We start from the raw sequence: 22133 nt of genomic DNA on the forward strand, positions 1-22133 counted from the left end.
GCAAGAGGCCCAGCCATCTTACATGTCCCAGGTCCCCTAGTAGCGATTGATTACTCCCGAGATGATACATCTTCGTCAATAGCAATGTCTGCAATACAAGAGTTGCAGAAGGAGCTTCAGCCAGCACCTCCTGCTCTGTTAATTCACTTTTGGGAGAGAATATCCAACTTCAGCTCTCTTTACAATATAATGAATCATTTGTGCAAATTCCTGAAAATTAGAGATAATCCATTAACTAAGTTAGCGCATGTAAAACAACGCCATCATTGGCCCATTTTATGTACATATTTGGAGAGAGGTGGAAAAACTTCTCATGAAATAATTAATTTTACTAGCAATTAAATTTAGTTTTGATCAATAATGTCATATATTCTAGATATTGAGTGAAAAACGGATATTGGCTCTATGAGGGTAAACTATAATATTGTGTGATAAACGTTTCTTCCTTGAGGAGGAACGATATCGGACTATCAGAAAGTCCAGGGACCCTTAGAGTTTGGATAAGGTGTTTTTTTTATATGGTACCGAGGGAGAGAAGCATATTATGTGATTTTTGCACATTCTCATTGTTCATTTGTACTGTATTATGTCATTGTAAGGCACATAATAGTGTCCTGTATTATGCTTGTACTGTGAGCCAGCTGCTATTGTGACCCCTCCAATTGCAGCTGGGCCGTAAGTCAGAACAGGGCATTGTCGCCTCTCAGATGTCATTTTCAACCTTTCTTCCATGGCTGTCAGATTCTGCTGGCTGGGAGGATGTTGAAAAAATCTGCTGCAGGGATTTTGACAACAAAACCTCCTATTAGTCAGTTTAGATATCAGTGAAAATTACTGCAAACGAGTGTAATAATTCGCATGGCGATTAATCAGTGACGTGGAAGGTTTACGTGATGGTTCTGATTCAAAGTGAAATTGGTATTTCTTTTATTGCATGTCCTTTATTGTTGGGGAATGTACTGTATGTTGTACTTTTGATTAATTAAAATTCTGGACTAATAAACTTGAAATTTCTGAAGAGGACACTCTTTGGCACCACTGCAGTGCCTTCCAGCCACTCTTCTTCTAGACACGAAGTAGACAAGACATACGTTTGTATGCGTGTCGGATGACCAGCCTGTTAGAATTGTTCTTGAATCTTAGGTAATTGGACTGTATCTTTATCCAATTTGATCGAAGCCCATCTTTGCCTTGTGTTGATACGTATTGTCACAAAGTGTTCCAAGTACCTGGTTATTACACTACTAATCATAGAATTCAAAAATTTACCTCGCTTCAGCCAGCTACCATAACTCTCATAACATTAAAATTATGACTGAGTACTCTAAAGGCAACAGTGATCCCTTAAAATTTTATTAATCATGTGAGAAATTAGACTAAGTTTATCAAAACTAGTGTGAGGTATCAACATTTAAACAAAAAATATACTATAGTAAAAGGGCATTACCCCATCAAACAACTTTTAACTGTCTCCCTGGTATCTATTCACTTCAGCAAAACTAAAGGAATAAAACATGCTTATCAGTATGCCTTATACACACCATTAATCCTTCCACTGGTGGTCAATAAATGAAACACTGTTATGAAAATTTTAAATATAAAAATTTATTTTTAAATTCAGAATTTATGGTCAGAATTCACATTCTTAATTTTGAAGCAAAAATTTACTATTACTTGCAAAACCACGCAAAATTTAATTAATTCTTGAATTAAATCACAAATGTTAATTTATCAAGAAACTGAATTAATTAAGATAAAAAACTATTAAGAAATACTTAAGATTCGAAAGAAAATCTACCTAAATGAAAATTAAATCAAGTATGCAACATTAAACTATTAAGAAATACTTAAAATGCTAATCAATTAATTTGCAAATACAAGAACATGCAAAAATGAAATGTGTAAAAAATGAAATAAATTCACCAAAAATAATTTCACTTAACTGACCAGTCTAAGAAACACAAATCAATAACACTCACAAAAATCAATTCATTTTGAATAACATGTTTACATTTTAAAACAAATTTTAACCATGGTTAAACTTGTAAAATTCATTTTGCCTTAGACAAGCTTGTGAAAACTTTCACAAGATCAACCCAAATGCTGAAGCTTGAAATTCACTTAGCACACTTTTCTGATAAGTGCTGTTACCACTATGAACACTAATTACTATGGCTATCAGATCTCAAAAGCTAAGATTAATATCAATGACCACAATTAATTTACTTTACATTACAAACTTCTCTTTCTTGGAGAGAGAGAGAGAGAGAGAGAGAGAGAGAGAGAGAGAGAGAGAGAGAGAGAGAGAGAGAGAGAGAATCAGTGCAACTAGTCTCTAAAATCAGAATGAACAAATTTCTAGGTTTCCAACTAGAAGCAAAATAAATAGATGACGTTATTATTAAGGCAAAATGTCTTGGGGCCGAGATCCATAAGATATTCTAAAACATTTTGGAAATGAGACACAAGAGAAGATTCTGGACTTCCAGTCACGAGGCGCGATCAGAATTGGCTGATACAATCTTACAAAACATGGTGCAATCACCATGTGCTTTTACCCCCAGTAATTCTCAAAAAAGGCATACAATACAAAATGCACGTAGCTAATTATGACTGGCATGTTTATCAAACAAACGAAAAGCACAAGTCTTTCGCTTATCTTGACTGAGGCAAACTCTTATGCTACTGGGGGAATCTCTGTCAATGTGCTTATTGCTCATGATGGCATCTGTTTAAGACAACTTCAGAACAGATAGGCTGGGTGACCAAACTCTCCTCTCTTGCTATTGCGTTATTATTAAGAAAGATATTAATTTTAAATTACGCTGTTAAGTTATCTAAATCGTTAATATTTGTGAGATCTGACATTACAAAGACATTTTTACATAACTATTATTAATATACAGAATACACTACATTGCATAAAGAAAAAATCATACGACAATTACAAAGCATATCATAATATTCTGGAAAAACATACTTTATACATTTTACAAGAGAATATCATGAGATTCCTCCCCCACCCCGAAGATTAATTATCCTGGGTTTGAATTCAATGATTCACAACGGGCTAAATAACCTGCTATAACATTATTTTTACCTGAAATGTGTTTCACTTTTACATTATATGGTTGCAGGCACAAAGACCACCTTGTCAGTCTCTGATTCTGATTTTTCATTTTCTGAATAAAAGTGAGGGGATTGTGGTCAGATAATATTAGAATTTCTTCATTCTTTGGCCTGTTCACATACACTTCAAACTTTTTCAATGCTGTAATTAATGCTAATGTTTCTTTTTCTGTTGTTGAATACACTTTCTGATACTTTTTCAATTTCGAAGACATGAAACAAACAGGATGTAAGATTAGTGGGACAGATAACAGAAAAATCGGGCAAATGATGATACAAGCATCAAATTTGGCACAAGTGTCCTCCAAGGTATACTAATCTAATCTGCCCGATTGGCCAATTGAAAATCCAAGATGGCGGCCATTTTCAAGATGGCCACCAAAATAACCACACGAAGTATATGTTTTGCTTAGAAATATTTGTAGTTGTCTGATTTGCATGATCTAAGTGTGGATTCCTATGTTTTGAAGCCTGCTGAACTATATTTTCCTGTTTAAAAAGCACTCTGAGACATATTTCTCAAGATGACCACCAAGATGTTTGTCTTTCTTTACATAAGTTTTGTCCTGGCTAGTACATTTTCAAAGTTATGCATACCGTGCTGCTGTTTCTCGATCTGCTACTGTTCACATATGCAGCTGCAGAGTGATGTGCAGGAAAGCTCTGTCTGAGAGCACTTGCATCTTCCTTTGCAAACCTTCTTACAGGCGCACTTTGTCAATTCTTGACAGCTTGCTGCAATCGGTGGTGTAAAGTCATCTGTAAAGTCATTTGTGAAGTCTCTGCTGAACACGTTGTTTGTAAAGTCTCTGCTGGGCAAGTTTTCTGTGGAGACATCCCATTTTCTTTGCCTCTACAATTAGTCATGCCTAACGTGCCAGGTCACGCAAATTCAATCATTTAAACTATGTATATAATTGTTTACCTGTTGTCAATTGTGTATAGTGTATTTCTTCTTTCACAGGCATCAAGATTGTATTCAATTTCAGTTCTATCTGTTTTCACATTGTAAAGTGTACTCGTTCGCTGTATTTTATTGTTAATTGTTATCGACCTCAAGTCACTTATGCTCCCATTGTATTCCGCGACACGACGCCAGTCTGCCGCTATATAAACCGCCTGGATCTTGAATAAATCAGCAGTACTCTTTTACCTGCTCGTTTTTTTGCACCTCTTAAAGTGGTGACCCCAGAGTGGTTCCCGGAGTCATTAGCGGACCCATACAGCGACTCAGTCTTGGCTCCAGGAACTTACTCACGCCTTAGCAGACTAATTACGGCAAAATCACCAGCGTCATTAGCGGACTCACATGGCGTGCTTCCAAGTGCATTTTGACGTGAGTACCCCACTCCAGTTAGGAGGGCAAAGAGTGAGCATGGACGCAGACATCCCCTTCCTCGTGCAGTTAACTGCTAACCTTGTGGATTCGGATGTCTAGCTCCCTCCCATATCACCCGCGCCCACCCCCGCGCCGAGGTTCTCACGCTCCTCCACACCCCTGCCAGCGCCCCGCACTCTCCCCTGCCCGGCAGGACAATCAAGGGCTGCCTTGTCCATAAAACTGCCGCTGTTCACGCAGGGGAACCCATCGGCATGGCTGTACAGGGTTGAGAGCCAGTTCAGGCTGGCGGAACTCAGCGATGAGGTGCTGCAGGCAGACACAGTACTCAGTGCCCTGCCGGAGGTGATCTACAGGAAGCTCGTCCCGTAGGTGTCCACCACACGCCCCCTCACCTACCACCTGCTGAGGAAGTCCTCCTCGAGATATGCTCCCTGCCAGTCGCCGAATGGGCTGCCCGCGCCCTCGACCTCGCCGTCAGCCTGCGGCAGGATCAGAGCGTCATGGAGTCATGGGGCATGATTCAGGACCTCCTCACCCTCCCATACACCAACAGCAGCGGGAAACAACAGGAAATAAGCCTGTCTCGGGAGCTCCTCCTTCGTCAGCTCCTCCTGGAGGTCTGCACGCAAATCCCTGAGCCCTGTGCCATGCCCCTCGAGGTCCTGATCCACACGACGCAGCACCTGACGGACTCCGTGAAGGCAACGAAGTGGGTACCAGCGCCCACACTACCAGTCAGCACCATCCAGCAGGAGGAAGGCACAGAGCAGGAGGTCAACGTCGTCACCAGGAGGCGCCCAGTGCCCCACAACAGGTGGAATTCCCTGGGTCTTTGCCACTATCACAGGCGGTTTGGCAAGGATGCCCGGAACTGCCTGCCACCCTGTTCATTTGCCCGTTCAAAAAACGGGGGAGGCAGCAGCCAGCAGGACAGGCACCCATAGCAGCAGAAGAACCCAGGGGCCCAGAACCAGTAGGCTTCTACGTCCACGACACTGTCTCTGGGAGGGTGATGCTGGTCGACACGGGAGCCGTTAGATCAATCTTCTCAGCATCCAGAGAGGAGAGCAAGTGAGAACCGGACCTGACTGCCTCCCTGACGGCCGCCAACGGATCCCCCATCCTCTCCTACAGCACCAGGCCCCTGTCGATCTCCATCCTTGGCCGGAGACATTCCTGGGACTTCGTCATCGCAACGTAAGGACCCTGCTGCTGGTTGCGGATTTCCTTGCCCACTTCGGGCTGGCAGTCAACGTCGGTTGGAAGCTCCTCCTTGACACCAACTCCTGCCAGTCCCTCCCGTTGGCAATGGGACCCAAGGCGCCCACCATCTGCTCCGCCGCCCCCCACCAGTACTCACAGCTGTTAACGGAGTTCCTGGACGTGTTCAGGCACGAGCTCCGCCAAGTCCCTGGGGCCCCAGCCAAACATGGCATCTACCATCACATAAAAAAAAGGGTCACCCTGCACACGCGCGGTTCTGGGGCTTCCCCGTGGCACCTTCAGGAGGCCAAGAATGCATTCGCTGAAATGGAGTGGATGGGAATCTGCAAGAATGCCTCCAGCCCGTGGGCCTCTCCCCTCCACATGGTGCAGAAACTGGATGGCTCCTGGAGACCCTGCGGCGACTACAGGTGCCTTAACCTCGCAATGGAACCTGACCATTATCCCCTGGCGAACATGCAGGACCAGTTGCGCCAGAGGACATACCAAAGACTGCCCTCATCACGCCATTTGGGTCCTACGTGTTCGCCTTCTCCACCTTTGGCCTGAGGAACGCCGGGGCGACTTTCCAGTGGCTCATGGACAGCATCCTGGTGGACCTGAAGTTCTGCGTCTGCTATGTAGATGATATCCTTATATTTTCCAGGTCCCACAAGGAGCACCAGAAACACATCCGGGCAGTCCTGCAGTGCCTGCAGGAGAACGGCCCCGTCATATGCTTCGACAAGTGCACCTTCGGCATCCAAAATGCCGACTTCCTGGGCCACGAGGTATCCCTGGATGGTGTCCGCCCGCTCACATCCAAAGTCGCAGCCGTCACCAGGTTCCCTGTCCCCACCTCCATCAAGGCCGTTCAGGAGTTCCTCGGGATGGTGAACTACTACAGGCAGTTCATCCCTGGGATCGCGCACACCACGGCCCCCTGACGGAAACTCTGAAAGGCCAACCAAAGTCCTTGTTGTGGGGACCCAGCCAGCAGCAGGCCTCCCTGACGAAGGCCGCCCTCGCCGAGGCAACCGCCTTGGCCCACCAGGATCCCAGCACCCCTCTCCAGCTGACGATGGACACCAGCAACGTCGCCTGCGGTGCTGTCCTGGAGCAGGTCATCGACGGCGCCCCCAGCCCATCGCCTTCTTCAGCAAGAAGTTCAGTCCTGCAGAGGCCCACTACAGCACCTTCGACAGGGAACTCTGCTCAGTGTACCATGCAGTCCAGCACTTCAAGTTCCCCTGGAGGGCATGCCCTTCACAATCTACACGGACCACCAGCCGCTGGTACATGCCTTCACCAAGCAGGGGGACGCATGGTCTTCCAGGCGGCAGCAGCATCTCTTGGCCATCGCCGAGTTCACCTGCTCCGTCAAGTACCTCCCCGGCAGGAAGAACCCTGTGGCAGACACCCTCTCCAGAGTCGAGCTAAACGTGGTGCAGCTCAGGATCAACCATGAAGACCTCGCCAGGGAGCAGATCACCGATCCAGAGACCCCAGCCTACCGCACCGCCATCACGTCCCTGAAGTGGAGGGACATGCCCCTCGCCCCCTGGGGCCCAAGTCTCCTCTGCGACGTCAGTACCAACCAGCCCTGCCCCCTGGTGCCAGCCTCCCGCCGCCTCCAGGTATTTGACGTCATCCACGGCCTTTCATACCCCTCCGGCAGGACAACGGTCAAGCTGCTGTCAGAGAAGTTCATCTGGCACGGAGTGCAGAAAGACGCGAGGACCTGGGCGAGGCAGTGCCTGCAGTGCCAAACCAGCAAGGTGGGACGACACACCGAGTCCGGGGTAGGCGAGTTCCTGCAACCAGAGCGGTGCTTCAGCCACATTCACATCGACATCGTCAGGCCCCTTCCTCCACCAGGTGGGTCCAGGTATCTCCTGACGGTGGTAGACCGCTCAACGAGGTGTCCCGAAGCCATGCCAATGCAAGAAGCCACCGCCAGCACATGTGCCGAGGCCCTGCTCTCCAGTTGGACCAGCCGCTTCGGCGTCCCAGACCACATCACAACCGACAGGGGTCCTGCCTTCCTGTCCGAATTGTGGTCCGCCCTGGCTTGGCTGCTGGGGACAGTGCATCACACCACTACGGCCTACAACCCAGCGGCCAATGGCTTGGTCGAGCGGTTTCACAGGTCCCTGAAGGCGTCCCTTATGGCCCGCTGCACCGCCGAGGACTGGAAGTACCAGCTGCCGTGGGTCCTCCTCGGGTTGAGAACCGCCCCCAGGGCCGACAGCGCCCCGTCCACAGCTGAGAAAACCTACGGCGAGTCCCTCATGGTCCTGGGCGAGCATGTGACAGAGGATCGCTACAACCCATCGGTCCAGAGGCTTCGTGACATAGTCGGCAAGTTCGCCCCCTGCACGCGGACATACACCGACAGGTCGGCCACCTTCATGCCGCCGGGCTGGCCTCCACCACCCACATTTTCGTCAGGAATGACGCTGTCCGCCTGCCACTGACTAGGCCCTACAGGGGACCCTTCCGTGTGCTCGAGCAGAACAACAAGGCGTTCCTGCTCGCACTTCACGGAGGAACGATTGGGTGTCAATAGACCGGGTCAAGCCCGCCCTCCTGGTGGAGGACACACACATCACCACATCGCACCCTCCGCCTGGTCAGCCTTTGCCGCAGCCGGGCCCTTGTAAGAAGCGGGCACACGGTCGCCCCCAAAAAAGCCCACCCACACCTGCAGTCAGGCACCCCCACACACAGGGCGTTCCCCCGATGTCCTCACACAGCCGTAGCACCCTTCAGCGCCCCAGCAGATACGCCGACTAATCAGATGTTACCCACGTGTTGGGGGGGGGGAGTATTTGTAAAGTCATCTGTAAAGTCATTTGTGAAGTCTCTGCTGAATGCGTAGTTTGTAAAGTCTCTGCTGAGCAAGTTTTCTGTGGAGACGTCCCATTTTCTTTGCCTCTACAATTAGTCACGCCTAACGTGCCAGGTCATGCAAATTCAATCATTTAAACTATGTATATAATTGTTTACATGTTGCCAATTGTGTATTGTGTATTTCTTCTTTCACAGGCATCAAGATTGTATTCAATTTCAATTCTGTCTATTTTCACATTGTAAAGTGTACTTGTTCGCTGTATTTTATTGTTAATTATTATCGACCTCAGGTCACTTATGCTCCCATTGTATTCCGTGACACAACGCCAGTCTGCCGCTATATAAACCACCTGGATCTTGAATAAATCAGCAGTACTCTTTTACCTGCTCGTTTTTGTGCACCTCTTAAAGTAGTGTTGTCCAATTTATCTGCCATGCTTCTCCTTTCTGTATCCACCCCCATTCAGCTGGACTGCTCATGTGTGAATTACAGTGGGTTGCCTGGCCCCAGATGATCCCAGCCTGGTAGGCTGCACACTTTGCATGTTCTCTGAGGGCTGCCTGTGTTGGTGGAATTGAGTTGTACGGCCTCTGCTTGCTTTGTCCACACCAGTGGCTGCGCTTGATCTGTCGTACATGAAGACAACGAATCTTTCCAGCCTCTGCATGTCAAGATCACGAATCAATGTTGGATGCTGGCTCAGATTGATGAATGTTTCAATAATATCATCAAATACATTCCAAGTCTGCCAAGCAGATTTCTTCGCTTTCCCACGGAAGGCAGACACAATGTCACATCCAGTAAATGTGTGAAAGTAGTGGATCCCGCTAGCTTTCTCAAGCCCAATTGCAGAAACTGCCTCATGGACTGGAATCCATTGCATATGGGCTCCTTGGCCAAAGGCAATCCACATTTCCTGAAGACCTAGTTTCTGGAGGGATGGCAGTACAGATATTGCCATGACTAGCACATCTGTGTCATTAGTCTTGATGATTATAGACTTGCTCCCATCAGTCGTTGCATCCCTAGCGTGAACAAATATTCGACTGACAGCTTCTTTGTGACAACATGGGGACATAGCATCCAGAGACTTCACTGTGTTGCTAATGGCATCCTCTCCTTTTGTGATGATAACTGTACTTGTCATTTCTGCTTCACACATCTTTTAACCTTCATTTTTGACTCTATATCTAGTTTGAGTGGCTCATGTTCATCACCAGGATTTCCTGTGTTTGGATGCTGGAAAATGGACACACTTGTACTGCATGTAAAGATGTTTCAGCTGTGGTCACAGTCAGATTATGATCTATGTTGTCAACTGCTCCAGTTGTGAACAAATTCTTTCTCAAGACTGGGGGACAGATTACTCCATCTTCCACATACTGTGCAACAACTGCTTCTCCTAACTGTGCTGAGATTTCTAGGACTCGCTCATATGATATGCTGAGCCCATTCTCGTGGAGCATTTCAATTATGTGTCTCTTCTTCATCTTGGCAAACACATACAGGCCCATGTAGACTGCAAAATGTGGCTCCTGGTCCTTGGAATGCCTGTGGACATCCATTCCTTCCTTGTATTTGGTGAAGCAGTTGTACTGTAGAAGTTGTGATATAGCAAAGTCTGATTTCAACGCTCCATGATGGAGTTGGGACTTGATGTCTGCACCATGTTTGATCATGCATACAAACTGAAGCAGTGATGGTGGCACAGCCTGTTCTAAGTCTTTGTCATGAAAATAGCTGCTGAAATTCAACTTCTGATGGAGCATGTCTTGTCTTATTATTCTAGCGGCTTTTGCTAGATGGATCACTTCACCATAACAGGATGCTTCTAAAAGGATTGAACCTACATCATTTTCAACAGCCAACAGAACTTCTCATCCTTGGCGATTAGCTTGCTGCTGTGGAATGTGCAAAAGCAGCTGATCCTTGAGTCAAGTAGGATGAACATCAGGCGAGTCAACACCAAGCTGTTCCAGCCTCTGCTTGTAAAGCTTGGTCAAATCAGCAAGCTTGAAAATCGGTGGCCTCTCACTGGTATTGTTCATCTCGCAGATGTAGGTGACTAGTTCAGAGAAAGCAATTGGATATGCATCCTTCCAGTGTTCCTGTGCTTTTTCTTGCTCCCACACCTTTAGGTATGGCCGTTCTCGGTTATACAATGCTACCAAACAGCCAGGGTGATATTTCACTTCCTGGGCTATGACATCTCCTGCACTTAGTTTGGCGAGAAGTTTTGTATCACTGACCGTTTTGGCACATTCATTTATTCTCCTATTCACTTGCATTGTCATTGCTTCTCTAAGCTCCTCTCCTTCAGTTTCACAGGAGAAGCATTCTTTTGTTTTAGTTTCTTGGAGCTTTCGTGGAATCTTACTTCTACTGCCCTCATCACTAGTACCTACATGACTTGCTCTTTTTTCAGCTCGGTGTAACTTTGTGTTGTTGAACAGAAGCCTGCAACTCTCATGATATTGTTCCTTATTTTTTCTCAATGTTTCCTCTATCCCAGAACCTTCGTCAAGTCTTGCAGGGTCTAGCTTGATTGGTAGCACATTGAGTGAGTGAAACAGAGGAATATTCTTTGCCAGGTTTGTATATCCATCATCCCCTCTTCTGGCAGGATTGGCCTGTGGAAATTTTAGATTTTCTTTCTTAACCTCCTGACATAGGTAACACTTGGTCCAGTGTTTTCCATGATCGTCCAGTGGAGTTCGCATCCATGATTACGATGACGTTCAGGGTCGAGGGTTTATCCTTTTACCACCCTGTACATGTAATAGTATAATAGGCCTCTTTTGTCCTGTAATATACAATAGGCGCTTTCCTGTATGGGATACAACTAGGTCTTGCAGTGTGCCATACACCTAGTCCGATCATTCATCCAGTGTCATAAGTCCCATGCGATCTGTACACCATCCAGATAACTAAAACCCTGTTATCCTTGGTTTGGCCCTCCTGCGCTGGCACGTCCTGTCCATTCAGGTGTGGCTGCCTAACTGATCTGGGGTTGATTAGGCAGCATTTGGGATACTAGTAGATTGTTGCAGTATGATGCCAACATAAATTTCCTACTTAGCTGACACTGAACCCCATGCTGAGTTTCACAGCAGTGATGTCACCAATGTGCCTTGTAGTGCCCGACAATCACTCCTTTAATACAGTGCCTTAACCATGTTATAAACTAGAAAATATACATCAGCAGGCTTAAAAACATAGGAATCCACACTTAGATCATGCAGTTCGTACAACTACAAATATTTCTAAGCAAAACATCAACTTTGGGTAGTTATTTTGGTGGCCATCTTGAAAAATGGCCTCCATTTTGGATTTTCAGTTGGCCAATTGGGCAGATATGATTAGTATCCTTTGGAGAACGATTGTGGCAAATTTGATGCTTGTATCATCATTTGCACGATTCTTCTAAAAAATTACTCTTATCTGCCCCACTATCTTGAAGTTAAAATGGCTTTAACCTTCTCATATGATTCTTGAAATTCTGGAGTCCAAACAAACTTTGTCTTAGGACTGGTTAAATCAGTCAAGGGAGCTACTATGACTGAGAAACTCAGACAGAATCGGCGATAAAATCCAGCCATGACCAAAAATCTTTGTAGTTGCTTCCTGGTAGTAGGCGGGTTAGCCTTACGGATACCTTGTACCATTAGCGTCAATAAGAGCAAGAAGACCTTTTCCAACTTCAGATCCCAAATACTGAACAGTTGCCTTTTCAAACTCAATCTTTTCTAAGTTGATTGTTAGTCCTGCTTCCTGTAGTTTCTTGAACACTTTTCTTAAAATTCTCAGATGTTCTTCCCTTTTTGTAGAATAAATCACTATGGATCCTAGCAATTGATCCATCACTTGTTGGAATATTGTAGGTCCATTCATCAGACCAAATTGCAAAACAGTGTATTGATAAAGTCCAAAAGGAGTAATGAAAGCTGACAGCAATTTAGCATTCTCATCTAAGGGAATTTGATAATAACCTTTCAACAAATCTATATTGGAAACAAACTTAGCTTGCCCAATATTATTAAGTAACTGATCAATAAGAGGCAAGGATAATTGACAGCCACACTGATGGAATTCAGTTTCCTAAATGAGCCATCTGGTTTCTTCACTAGCACACTTGGAGAACTATAATGACTTGAGCTGGGTTCTGCTAATCCATGCTGCAATAAACATTCTATTCCTTTCTTCAAAACATTTTGATGAAAAGGTGAAGCGATAAGCTCTCTGTTTGAAAGGTTCCATCTTCTCTTATCTTTATTTCATATTTTGTCAGATCTATGTGCCTAAGTACATTTGCAAAATTTCAGGGAAACTACGAATCACTTCACTTAATTCACTACTTTGCTCAACACTCAGATGTTTTAGTTTATCCTCCAAATTTTTCAATATTAAAGAATTGTTCATCTTGCTTTCAGCTCCCAATCTGTAGCCATCATCATCATCTTCTGTGGATGAAGTTGTCTGTGTTACTGACACTGTTTCAGTTTTAGTCTTTGAGAAGTAAGGTTTCAGAAGATTCACATGTATCTTCCTCTGTCGTTTCCTTCATCCTGGTGTTTCAAGCACATAAGTTCGATCACTTAACTTCTGTACTATCTTGTAATGACCTTGAAATTTATTGGTAAGGGGAAATCTTTTCACTGGTAAGAACATTGGAACTTGCTGACCGGCACTAAAACTTCTTAATTTAGTCTTAGCATCATATCTTCTTTTCATTTTCTCTTGACTTATTTTCAGATTTTCTTAAGAATTTTCTAATTTCTCTTAACCTTTTCTTAAATTCTTCACATATTCTCCTTGGATTTCCTCTTGATTTTCTTCCCAGCTTTCTGCAAGAATCTTCAATGGACCTCTCACTTCTCGACCAAAAATCATCTCATTTGGTGAACATCCCATGCTTCCTTGATAAGCATTCCTAACTTCAAACAATATTAAGGGTAAACCAACATCCCATTCTCTGCCTGTCTCACAACAATATTTTGTTAACATACTTTTCAATGTCTGGTGGAACCTTTCCAAGGCTCCTTGAGTCTCTGGATGATAAGCAGATTATAACTGTTGTTTCACCCCTAACAAGTTCATCACATCCTGGAACAATTTAGAAGTAAAGTTTGTTCCTCTATCACTTTGGACAATTTCTGGTTTTCCAAACTTGGAGAAAAACTCCACCAACTTCTCAGTAATTACCTTGGCACTTATACTTCTTACAGGAATCGCCTTAGGATACCTTGTCACTGGACACATTAATGCTGACAGATATTCATTTCCTTTCTTTGTTTATGGTAGCGGCCCTACCACATCTATAATCATCTTGGTAAATGTTCTCCTCTAACTTCTATAGGTTGTATGGGGGCCTTTCTGAATGGTTTCATTCGGTTTTCCAGCTTCTTGGCAGGTGTGACACTTTCAACAGAACCTGCTTTCACCCTTGTGAAGTCCAGGCCAGAAAAAATACTTCATTATCTTCTCTACAGTCTTCTTGATTACCATACGTCCAGACTCATGCACTACTGCTACCACTTGCTTCCTCAATGAATATGGAATCAAAATTTGATGATATTCACCCCATTCAGCATTTTCTGGTATATCTGGAGGTCGATGCTTCCTCATCAGCAAACCTTCCTTTAAATAATAACAGGTAGGAGCTTGTTGCAGTTCTTCTTGATCAACAGCTCTGAAGAACAAATCAGATAATGTTGTATCCTTTTTCTGCAGATCCATTGGCTTCTCTCTAGTCACTTGACCAACTTCAAGGGCTGAACTCTCAACATCTGCTAACTCGGCTACTGCAGCTTCACTACTATCTTCAGGAACGCTCTGACTACTCTGAGTCTCTTCAAGAACAACAGGTTCTTCTTCTTGGAAAATCTCTTTATTGTTAGCACTAGGGGAAACTTCACTTTCCTGGAACAGCTCTTCTAAGCTCAAAGATCCTTCACTTGATCCTTCTTGTGCAGGTAAATCCTCAGTTTCTTCATTTGCAGATGTAGGTCTCATCATACTCCTGGTAGTTACACAACTTGGAAATGGGTGGGGGTTATTTTTCTCTAAATACACCATAAGACTAATCCTCAATGGTTTTTCTGTCACTACACTATAGGACAAGGAACAAATGGTACACCACCTACATCATTACCCAATAGAACATGTACACCTTCAACAGCTAGTGAATCCTTTACAGCAAAATCAACATTCCCTGTCACCAATTTACATGACAGGTGCAAGCAGCATATAGGAATTACCTCCTCTCCTCCTATACCATTCAAAATAACTGAATCCCCAGTGAGATTCTTCTCCAACTGTGGGTGAGCACCACAAACTGCCACACTATGGTTACTCCCAGTATCACGTAATACCTTGACTGGTACCTGCACACTCCCTCCTTGAGTTGCCAGCGTACCTTCATAGACATATGGCTTAAAAGCCCCCAAGCTGCTCAGCCACTCACTGCTTGAAGTTACATTTCCACTTGTTCCTAAACACTGCTTGTTTAGTATCAGTCTTTCCTACAGTTTCAATCTTCCCAACACTGTTCTTCATAGTTTGTTTCACCTGGTCGCCTTTGACCACTTAACCAACTGGCTTGGAATGTTGTTGTGTCTGATAACAATCTCAACTATAGTATCCTGCTCTTCCACACTTGAAGCAGGTAACATTAGTCTTCTGTATCTGTCTTGAGAAACTGGATTATGAGGATTTAACATTCGATTGCTGAGGGGTAGGCTATTACCTTGCTTTGTGTTGGTATTACCACTAGAGGGATTCCCAACAGTAAACTTTTTCCTGAAATTTGGATGAGACCTAAAACCTGTGCATTGTTGGTTCTGGTACTTGACATTATTGGTACTCCTACTACTTATGGTATTGTAATCTTCACTCAGTGTAGCAGCTTTGTCAAGTTTGTTAACCTCTCTCTCTCTCAATAGGCTCTTATGTGTTCAGGAATTCCTCTAAGACATTGTTCTAAAACAACCAATTCTTCAAGTTCATCTACAGTTTTAACTTTAGCAGCCTCCAACCATCGTTTGAAACATCTTACTTTGAGGGCATAAGCCAAGAAAGTCATCTTGTCATCCTTTCTCAAAGATCTGAATCTTTCAGTATAATACTTAGGGATCATCTGGTAAATTTATAGCACATTGTGTTTGAGTACCTTGTAATCTTTACACTGCTCAGCTGATAAGGCTAAATAGGCACTTCTCCCTTTACCCATGAGAACACTGTAACAAGACTGACCATTTATCTTCTGGTCATCCCGTACCTGAAACCACTTTTTCAAAGTGACCAAAAAACTTCTCTGGAGCTTCTTTTATAAAGTTTGGAATTAACCTCTGTACTCTTACCACATCAAATACAGGGTCTTGATTACCGTGGGTAGGGGTAGACGGTGTTACAGGTAACTTTGAGCAACCTTCTAATAATTTCATCTCCCTTTCATAATCTTCCTTCTTCCTTGCTCTTTCTCTTTCTTCTGCTGCTGCTCTTTCTTCTTCTCTTTCTTTTCTTTCTCTTTTAGCTCTGTCCTCTCTTTCTTTATCTGCCTGTCTTCTTTCTCTTTCTGCTGGCATTCTTAGCTTAATCAAGTTTTCTTCTCTTTCCCCTCTTTCTTTTTCTGCTTGCATTTTTAACTTAATCAAACTTTTCAGCCATGCGTCTAAGCTCTGCTTCTGCATCACTTTTCTCTTTCTTTTCCAATAATTCTTGTGCCTCTCCTAACTCTTCATCTACTTTACCAGTGTCCATCAATGCTTGGATTGCAATACACATGATTTGTGTCTTAATCATACCACTAGACACATTACCCCCACAGGCCACTGCTAAAGCAGTCCACTGTGCCTTAGTCAGGTTGGATTCAGATAACTCTTGGATAGATGAAGCTGCTAAAAACTCCTGAACGTTGAACAGAGGCATTTTCTCTAAGTTACTCAACTAAACAATTCACAGTACAATGCAAAAACAACAATGTGGTCACTCTCCTGTCAAAAAATCCCTAAACCACCAGTATAAATCATAAGCCAGAGTGATATTTTGTTTTGTTCCTGAGTCTGGGCACCAAACTTTATTGTCACGAAGTGTTCCAAGTACCTGGTTATTAAACTACTAATCATAAAATTCAAAAATTTACCTCACTTCAGCCAGATACCTTAACTCTCATAACAATAAAAAACTTACTAATCATGTGAGAAATCAGACTAAGTTTATCAAAACTAGTGTGAGGTATCAACATTTAAACAAGAAATATACTAAAGTAAAAGGGCATCACTCCATCAAACAACTGTAACTGTCTCCCAGGTGTCAATTCACTTCAGCAAAACTAAAGGAGCAAAACATGTTTATCACTATGCCTTATGCACACCATTAATCCTTCCACTGGTGGTCAATAAATGAAACACTGTTATAAAAATTATAAATAAAAAATTTATTTTTAAATTCAAAATTTATGGTTAGAATTCACATTCTTAATATTGAAGCAAAAATTTACTATTACTTGAAAAAAAAACAAAATTTAAATAATTCTTGAATTAAATCACAAATGTTAATTTATAAAGAAACTGAAACTTAAGATTTGAAAAGAAAATCTAAGTAAATGGAGTATGCAATGTTAAACTATTAATAAACACTTAAGATGCTAATGAATTAATTTGCAAATACAAGAACATACAAAATACACAAAAATGAAATGTGTAAAAAGTGAAATAAATTCATCAAAAATAATTTCACTTAACTGACCAGTCTAATAAACACAAATCAATAACACTCACAAAAATCAATTCAGTCTGAATAACGTGTCTTCATTTCAAAAAATAAGTTTTAACCATGGTTAAACTAGTAAAATTCAGTTTACCTCAGACAAGCTTGTGAAAACTTTCACAAGATTACCCCAAATGAAGCAGCTTGAAATTCACTTAAAACACTTTTCTGATAGGTGCTATTACCACTATATACACTAATCACTATGGTTATCAGATCTCAAAAGTTAAGATTAATATCAATGACCACAATAAATTTACTTTACATTACAAACATCTCTTTCTTGAAGAGAGAGAGAGAGAGAGAGAGAGAGAGAGAGAGAGAGAGAGAGAGAGAGAGAGAGAGAGAGAGAGAGAGAGAACCAGTGCAACTGGTCTATAAAATCAGAATGAACAAATTTTCAGGTTTCCAGCTAGAAGCAAAACAACTATATGACATCATTACTAAGGCAAAATGTTTTGGGGCCAAGATCCATAAAATATTCTAAAACATTTCGGGAACGAGACACAGAAGAACATTCTGGACTTCCAGTCACAAGGCGCAATCAGAATTGGCTTATACAATCTTACAAAGCATGACGCAATCGCCATGTCCTTTTACTCCCAGTAATTCTCAAAAAGGGCATACGTGACTTTAAGGGAAATTGCTCTGGACATAATCTCAACACGATCGATACAACACGCACGTGGCTAATTATGATTGGCATGTTTATTAAACAAATGAAGAGCAAGAGTCTTTGCTTATCTTGACTGGGGCAAAATCTTATGCTACTGGGCGAATCTCTGTCAATGTGCTTATCGCGCGTGGTGACATCTCTCTAAGACAACTTCAGAACACATAGGCTGGGTGAAAAAACTCTCCTCTCTTGCTATTGCATTATTATTAAGAAAGACATTATTAATCTTAAATTACTCTGTTAAGTTATGTAAACCATTAACATTTGTGAGATGTGACATTACAATGACTTTTTACATAACTATTATTAATATACAGAATACACTTCATAATATCTCTTGTATAAAGAAAAAAATCATATATAATTACAAAGCATATCATAATATTATGGAAAAATCATATTTTATACATTTTAGAGGAGAATACCATGAGAGTATCATGTCACGTAGTTACACTACATTCGTAAGCCCGATCAAACTGCAATTTTAGTGATTTGTAACAAATTTAAGTAACTTTTTGCATCTTAACTGCAGCCCCCACACATCCTCTGTTCCTTATTCAGTGTTCTTGATTGTAAACCCAGCTATGGCTTGGATTAAAGTAAAATCATTGTAAATTTGCAATTAACTTTTCATAGTAATGTAATTTTAAATAGTTTGGGTATGTTTTTTGTGTTGCAATTTATTTGTAGTAAAATCATAAAATGTACTCACGTTTGGTGTAGCTACCAGCCTGTAGTGCTGGTTCGGAGCCATAGTCAGTGGACTTCATATCCTTGCCCAGAACAATGGGCACAAATCGGTATAAAAACTGAGAAACATTCTTGACACCTCGACTAACTGAAGCCGCGATTGCTGATCCGCAAGTAAGTGGGGACCCACTGTATTATCAACATATAAACTGGAGAAACAGGTTCTCAACTCTTCTGAGTTTCACTGACTTTTGAAATAACTGGCATTAGCAAATCCCAGGCTGTATAGAAAGATACAAAAACTAGCTTTTCCTTCTCAAGTATGTGACCAGAAAGCTGACACCAGATGATTGTAATGCACTGTCTTTTCAGTCTTACATTTATCATGCTCAGACTGGCAAGGTACTAACCAGGAAGTTTTTATGACAAAAAACTACAGCAAATGACAGAGTCTACAAGACAAAGGTTTTATACTTAAGAACAAAATGCTGTGTTTCTTAAAGTAAATATACAATTTTTCTGTGAAACATAAACTCAAGTCTTATTTGTAAATTTCCCACCTCTAACCAACTTTGCTTCTGCCAGGACTTCCATCTTATGTTTGGAAGTTTAGGAAAATACCATTTACTTGAAGAAAAATTGAATATATTCACAAATCTTACCATTATTATGGACTTTATTAGGTTTCCTTCATGGGTCACTTCTGGGTTTTCTTGGAGGCGGGACAAAATTTGCGATATCTCTTTGTAACCTAAAAGATGAGCTTCTATATAAGCAGTGGTTTGTTGGTCTTCTTCCATTTCGAATGGGTCTGCTCCTTGCAGAAGTAGACTTTGTGCCTGTTCCACGTCATTCTTTGCCACTACATCCCATAACTTAGGTTCCTGGAAATGACAGTCAGTTAACCTATCTTACAATTCTGAAACTCTGGGCAGCTTGTTTTCTTCTTGTAGCTATGTGTAAATGAATGCAGCCAGTGCTTATTTTTTGTGACAATAGTCAACATCTGTAATTTTTGTTTGAAGAGTATTGCCTGTTGCGAAACTTTCAGTGGGGATCTGAATAACTCAAAAGTGAGCGAGGTAAGTTGTAGTGGTAACAAGTCAGGTTATGCTGTTCTGTAACAGGTTGGGTTATAGTCTGTAAATTACGAAAGTTAGTTTTTAAATCTAATACAGCAAAGCTAAAGAAAAAAAAACATATATCCACGATTTACCAATATCTTTTACATAATTTAAAAATGAGAAAAAACTTAATAATATCTACATACCACTTTCTCAGTGAATTTACAAGCTGAGAAGGACATCAAATCCGTTTCCTGCAATGGAACTAGATTTAGGTTTTGTTTCCTTGTATTGCTTGAAGGTATTCTGATATCAGTATTCACTGATACATACACAATTCTTAATATATCACTGTTCTGTTTCACAGGCTAATAACTGATTATGTTTCATTTCTTTATGGGCAATTGATTATATCCTAAAGTAAAGACTGAGATCTGAAGATTTCTCCGTGAAGCTGCTTAGTCGCCGAGAACCGGGAGCGGTACAAATGATTGATCTGTACTTACAGAATATGCTGCCATAGTTGAAGTCAGTAGAACTTCGAAAGGTTCTTTTGTTGATAAGCACTGGAATCTCTTCCCCTGCAATGAAATGGAATTTAGAAACAAATTTTTCTTTTGACCAACAAAGCGTTAATCTAAATTCATACGAAAATTGTATGAAAAATATCTTCGTATGATTACTATGGCTCAATGATAAGGCTAAATGACTTCAGATTTTATAGTCATAAGTACCTGTGAAAAGACTTGAAATCTTGAAACTGAAGGAGTCGCTGAAGTACGCTTGACCCAACATGTTTTATTAGATAACTGACATGTTCTCCCTTCTCATAAGGACTTATATTTATTAATCTTCATATCCGAATTCAGCCCTCCTCATCGTCTTTCGCTCTTTTGATAACATTTCTTGTGATAAGATTTCTTTCCCGAGAGTTATCGCTATAAGGATATGTGCTGACTTACATGTAAAGCATCATTTGCGAAACAAACAAGAAAATGTTTTCTCATGGAGTGATTTTTCCAAAAGGCTTTTCTTTTCGCCGTAGATTTTATTAAAGTGCAGTTTTCCCAGAGATTCATTAAATTACATTAAAACTTTGTTGTATAAGGAACTTACTGTTTTGTTTAGGAGGACGACAACTAAGGCAGTAGTAATTAAGAGTGAGAAAGCAATCATTACTGACAAACCGATAATGAAGGCTGTAGCATTTCCCTCGTCTTCACACCCTTCACCTCTGATTTGTGTCCTGTTAGTTTCTGGAACATGAATTATGTTATTGAGCAACATTTTACACTCTGTCCATTACATTTAGATTACTGTCGCTATTACTTCATGAATTCCATAGCCTACTGAAACAAATAATGATAGTAACTAAAACTTATAATAAAAGATTATTCTTATTATTATTTGGAAGGGGTCCCTCTTTTAGGACAGTTTTATTGAAAACAATTGCTGTTTCAACGGCATTTAGTTTGTAGAGAGTCTTTTCTTTTCTTCTTATTATATTCTCCTCATTGGCAGGTAGATGGTATAATCAATTTCAAAAGGACATGTAAAAATTTTCTGCTTTCATTGTTTATTTTGCTCCTTAAGTTTCGACGCAAACACAGAAGGGCAAGTATTCATAGTAATGTGCTAGTTTAGTGTTAGCTGCGGTTTAGGGGTCGGAGTGGTCCATTGCCTGGACCTCAAACCGGCTTTCCCACTACAAATATTTGCCTACCTTTGTACAGGAATGAAGGAATCACACAAAGTAAGCACCTATTTTTCCTACAGGGATACTCAGTGGACCAGACACCTCAGCCTGACACACCAAGCTTGCCTGTGAACTAGGAGAGGTGTTTCTTGATGCAGCAACTGGAGGCAAAACACCCATTGCAGGAGATTTTAAGGCTCATCACACTTTTCTTAGGTTAAGACAGCCAACTAACCCCACAAGGCGCCACCTATACCATTTAGTTCAGGAATTTCCAGGAATTTAACTATTAAACAATTTTGATTACCAACCCATTTACAGGAAGGTTAGTTAGATATTACTGTACTTTCAAGTAGTCTGCATGATGAGGGTTGACTTGGTAGTTGCATCTGGTAATAATCAGCAATCATTTTGCCTTACAGACAACTATATGTCTGAGTAAGGCTTCCTTCCCTCCTCCTTCTCCGCCTCCAAGATGGAATCTCAAGCTCACAAACTGGACCTCCTTTGAAAATTATATGACTACCATGTCCGGAGGATATATTTATTGTTCTGCATGGGACATCTCTAATTTCTTACAGGATTTATTCAGCAAAGTGACAGGTACAGCCAGGGTGTCCTTGCCAAAGATAAAATAGGCTGAAGTCTTTGACAAAGATGCCCGGTATGAACAGATGATCTAACAGAGTAAGAAAGCTTTTCAGGAGACATTT

The 22133-nt window shown here is 41.9% G+C and overlaps 1 protein-coding gene across 2 annotated transcripts in view; it reads right to left on the reverse strand.

Annotated features, from left to right (window-relative positions):
• LOC136840299 (uncharacterized) overlaps window positions 1-22133 on the reverse strand; it is a 114244-nt gene that overhangs the window by 48233 nt on the left and 43878 nt on the right. For both annotated transcript variants that reach the window (XM_067106991.1, XM_067106992.1), the window contains 4 exons: window positions 20841-20980; window positions 20231-20305; window positions 19931-19978; window positions 19323-19544 (listed from right to left, as the gene is read on the reverse strand). In XM_067106991.1, coding sequence (XP_066963092.1) covers window positions 19323-19544; window positions 19931-19978; window positions 20231-20305; window positions 20841-20980 — 485 coding nt within the window. The remainder of the gene's footprint in view (window positions 1-19322; window positions 19545-19930; window positions 19979-20230; window positions 20306-20840; window positions 20981-22133) is intronic.

Source organism: Macrobrachium rosenbergii, chromosome 7 (assembly GCF_040412425.1).
Source record: "Macrobrachium rosenbergii isolate ZJJX-2024 chromosome 7, ASM4041242v1, whole genome shotgun sequence".
Taxonomy (NCBI): domain Eukaryota; kingdom Metazoa; phylum Arthropoda; class Malacostraca; order Decapoda; family Palaemonidae; genus Macrobrachium; species Macrobrachium rosenbergii.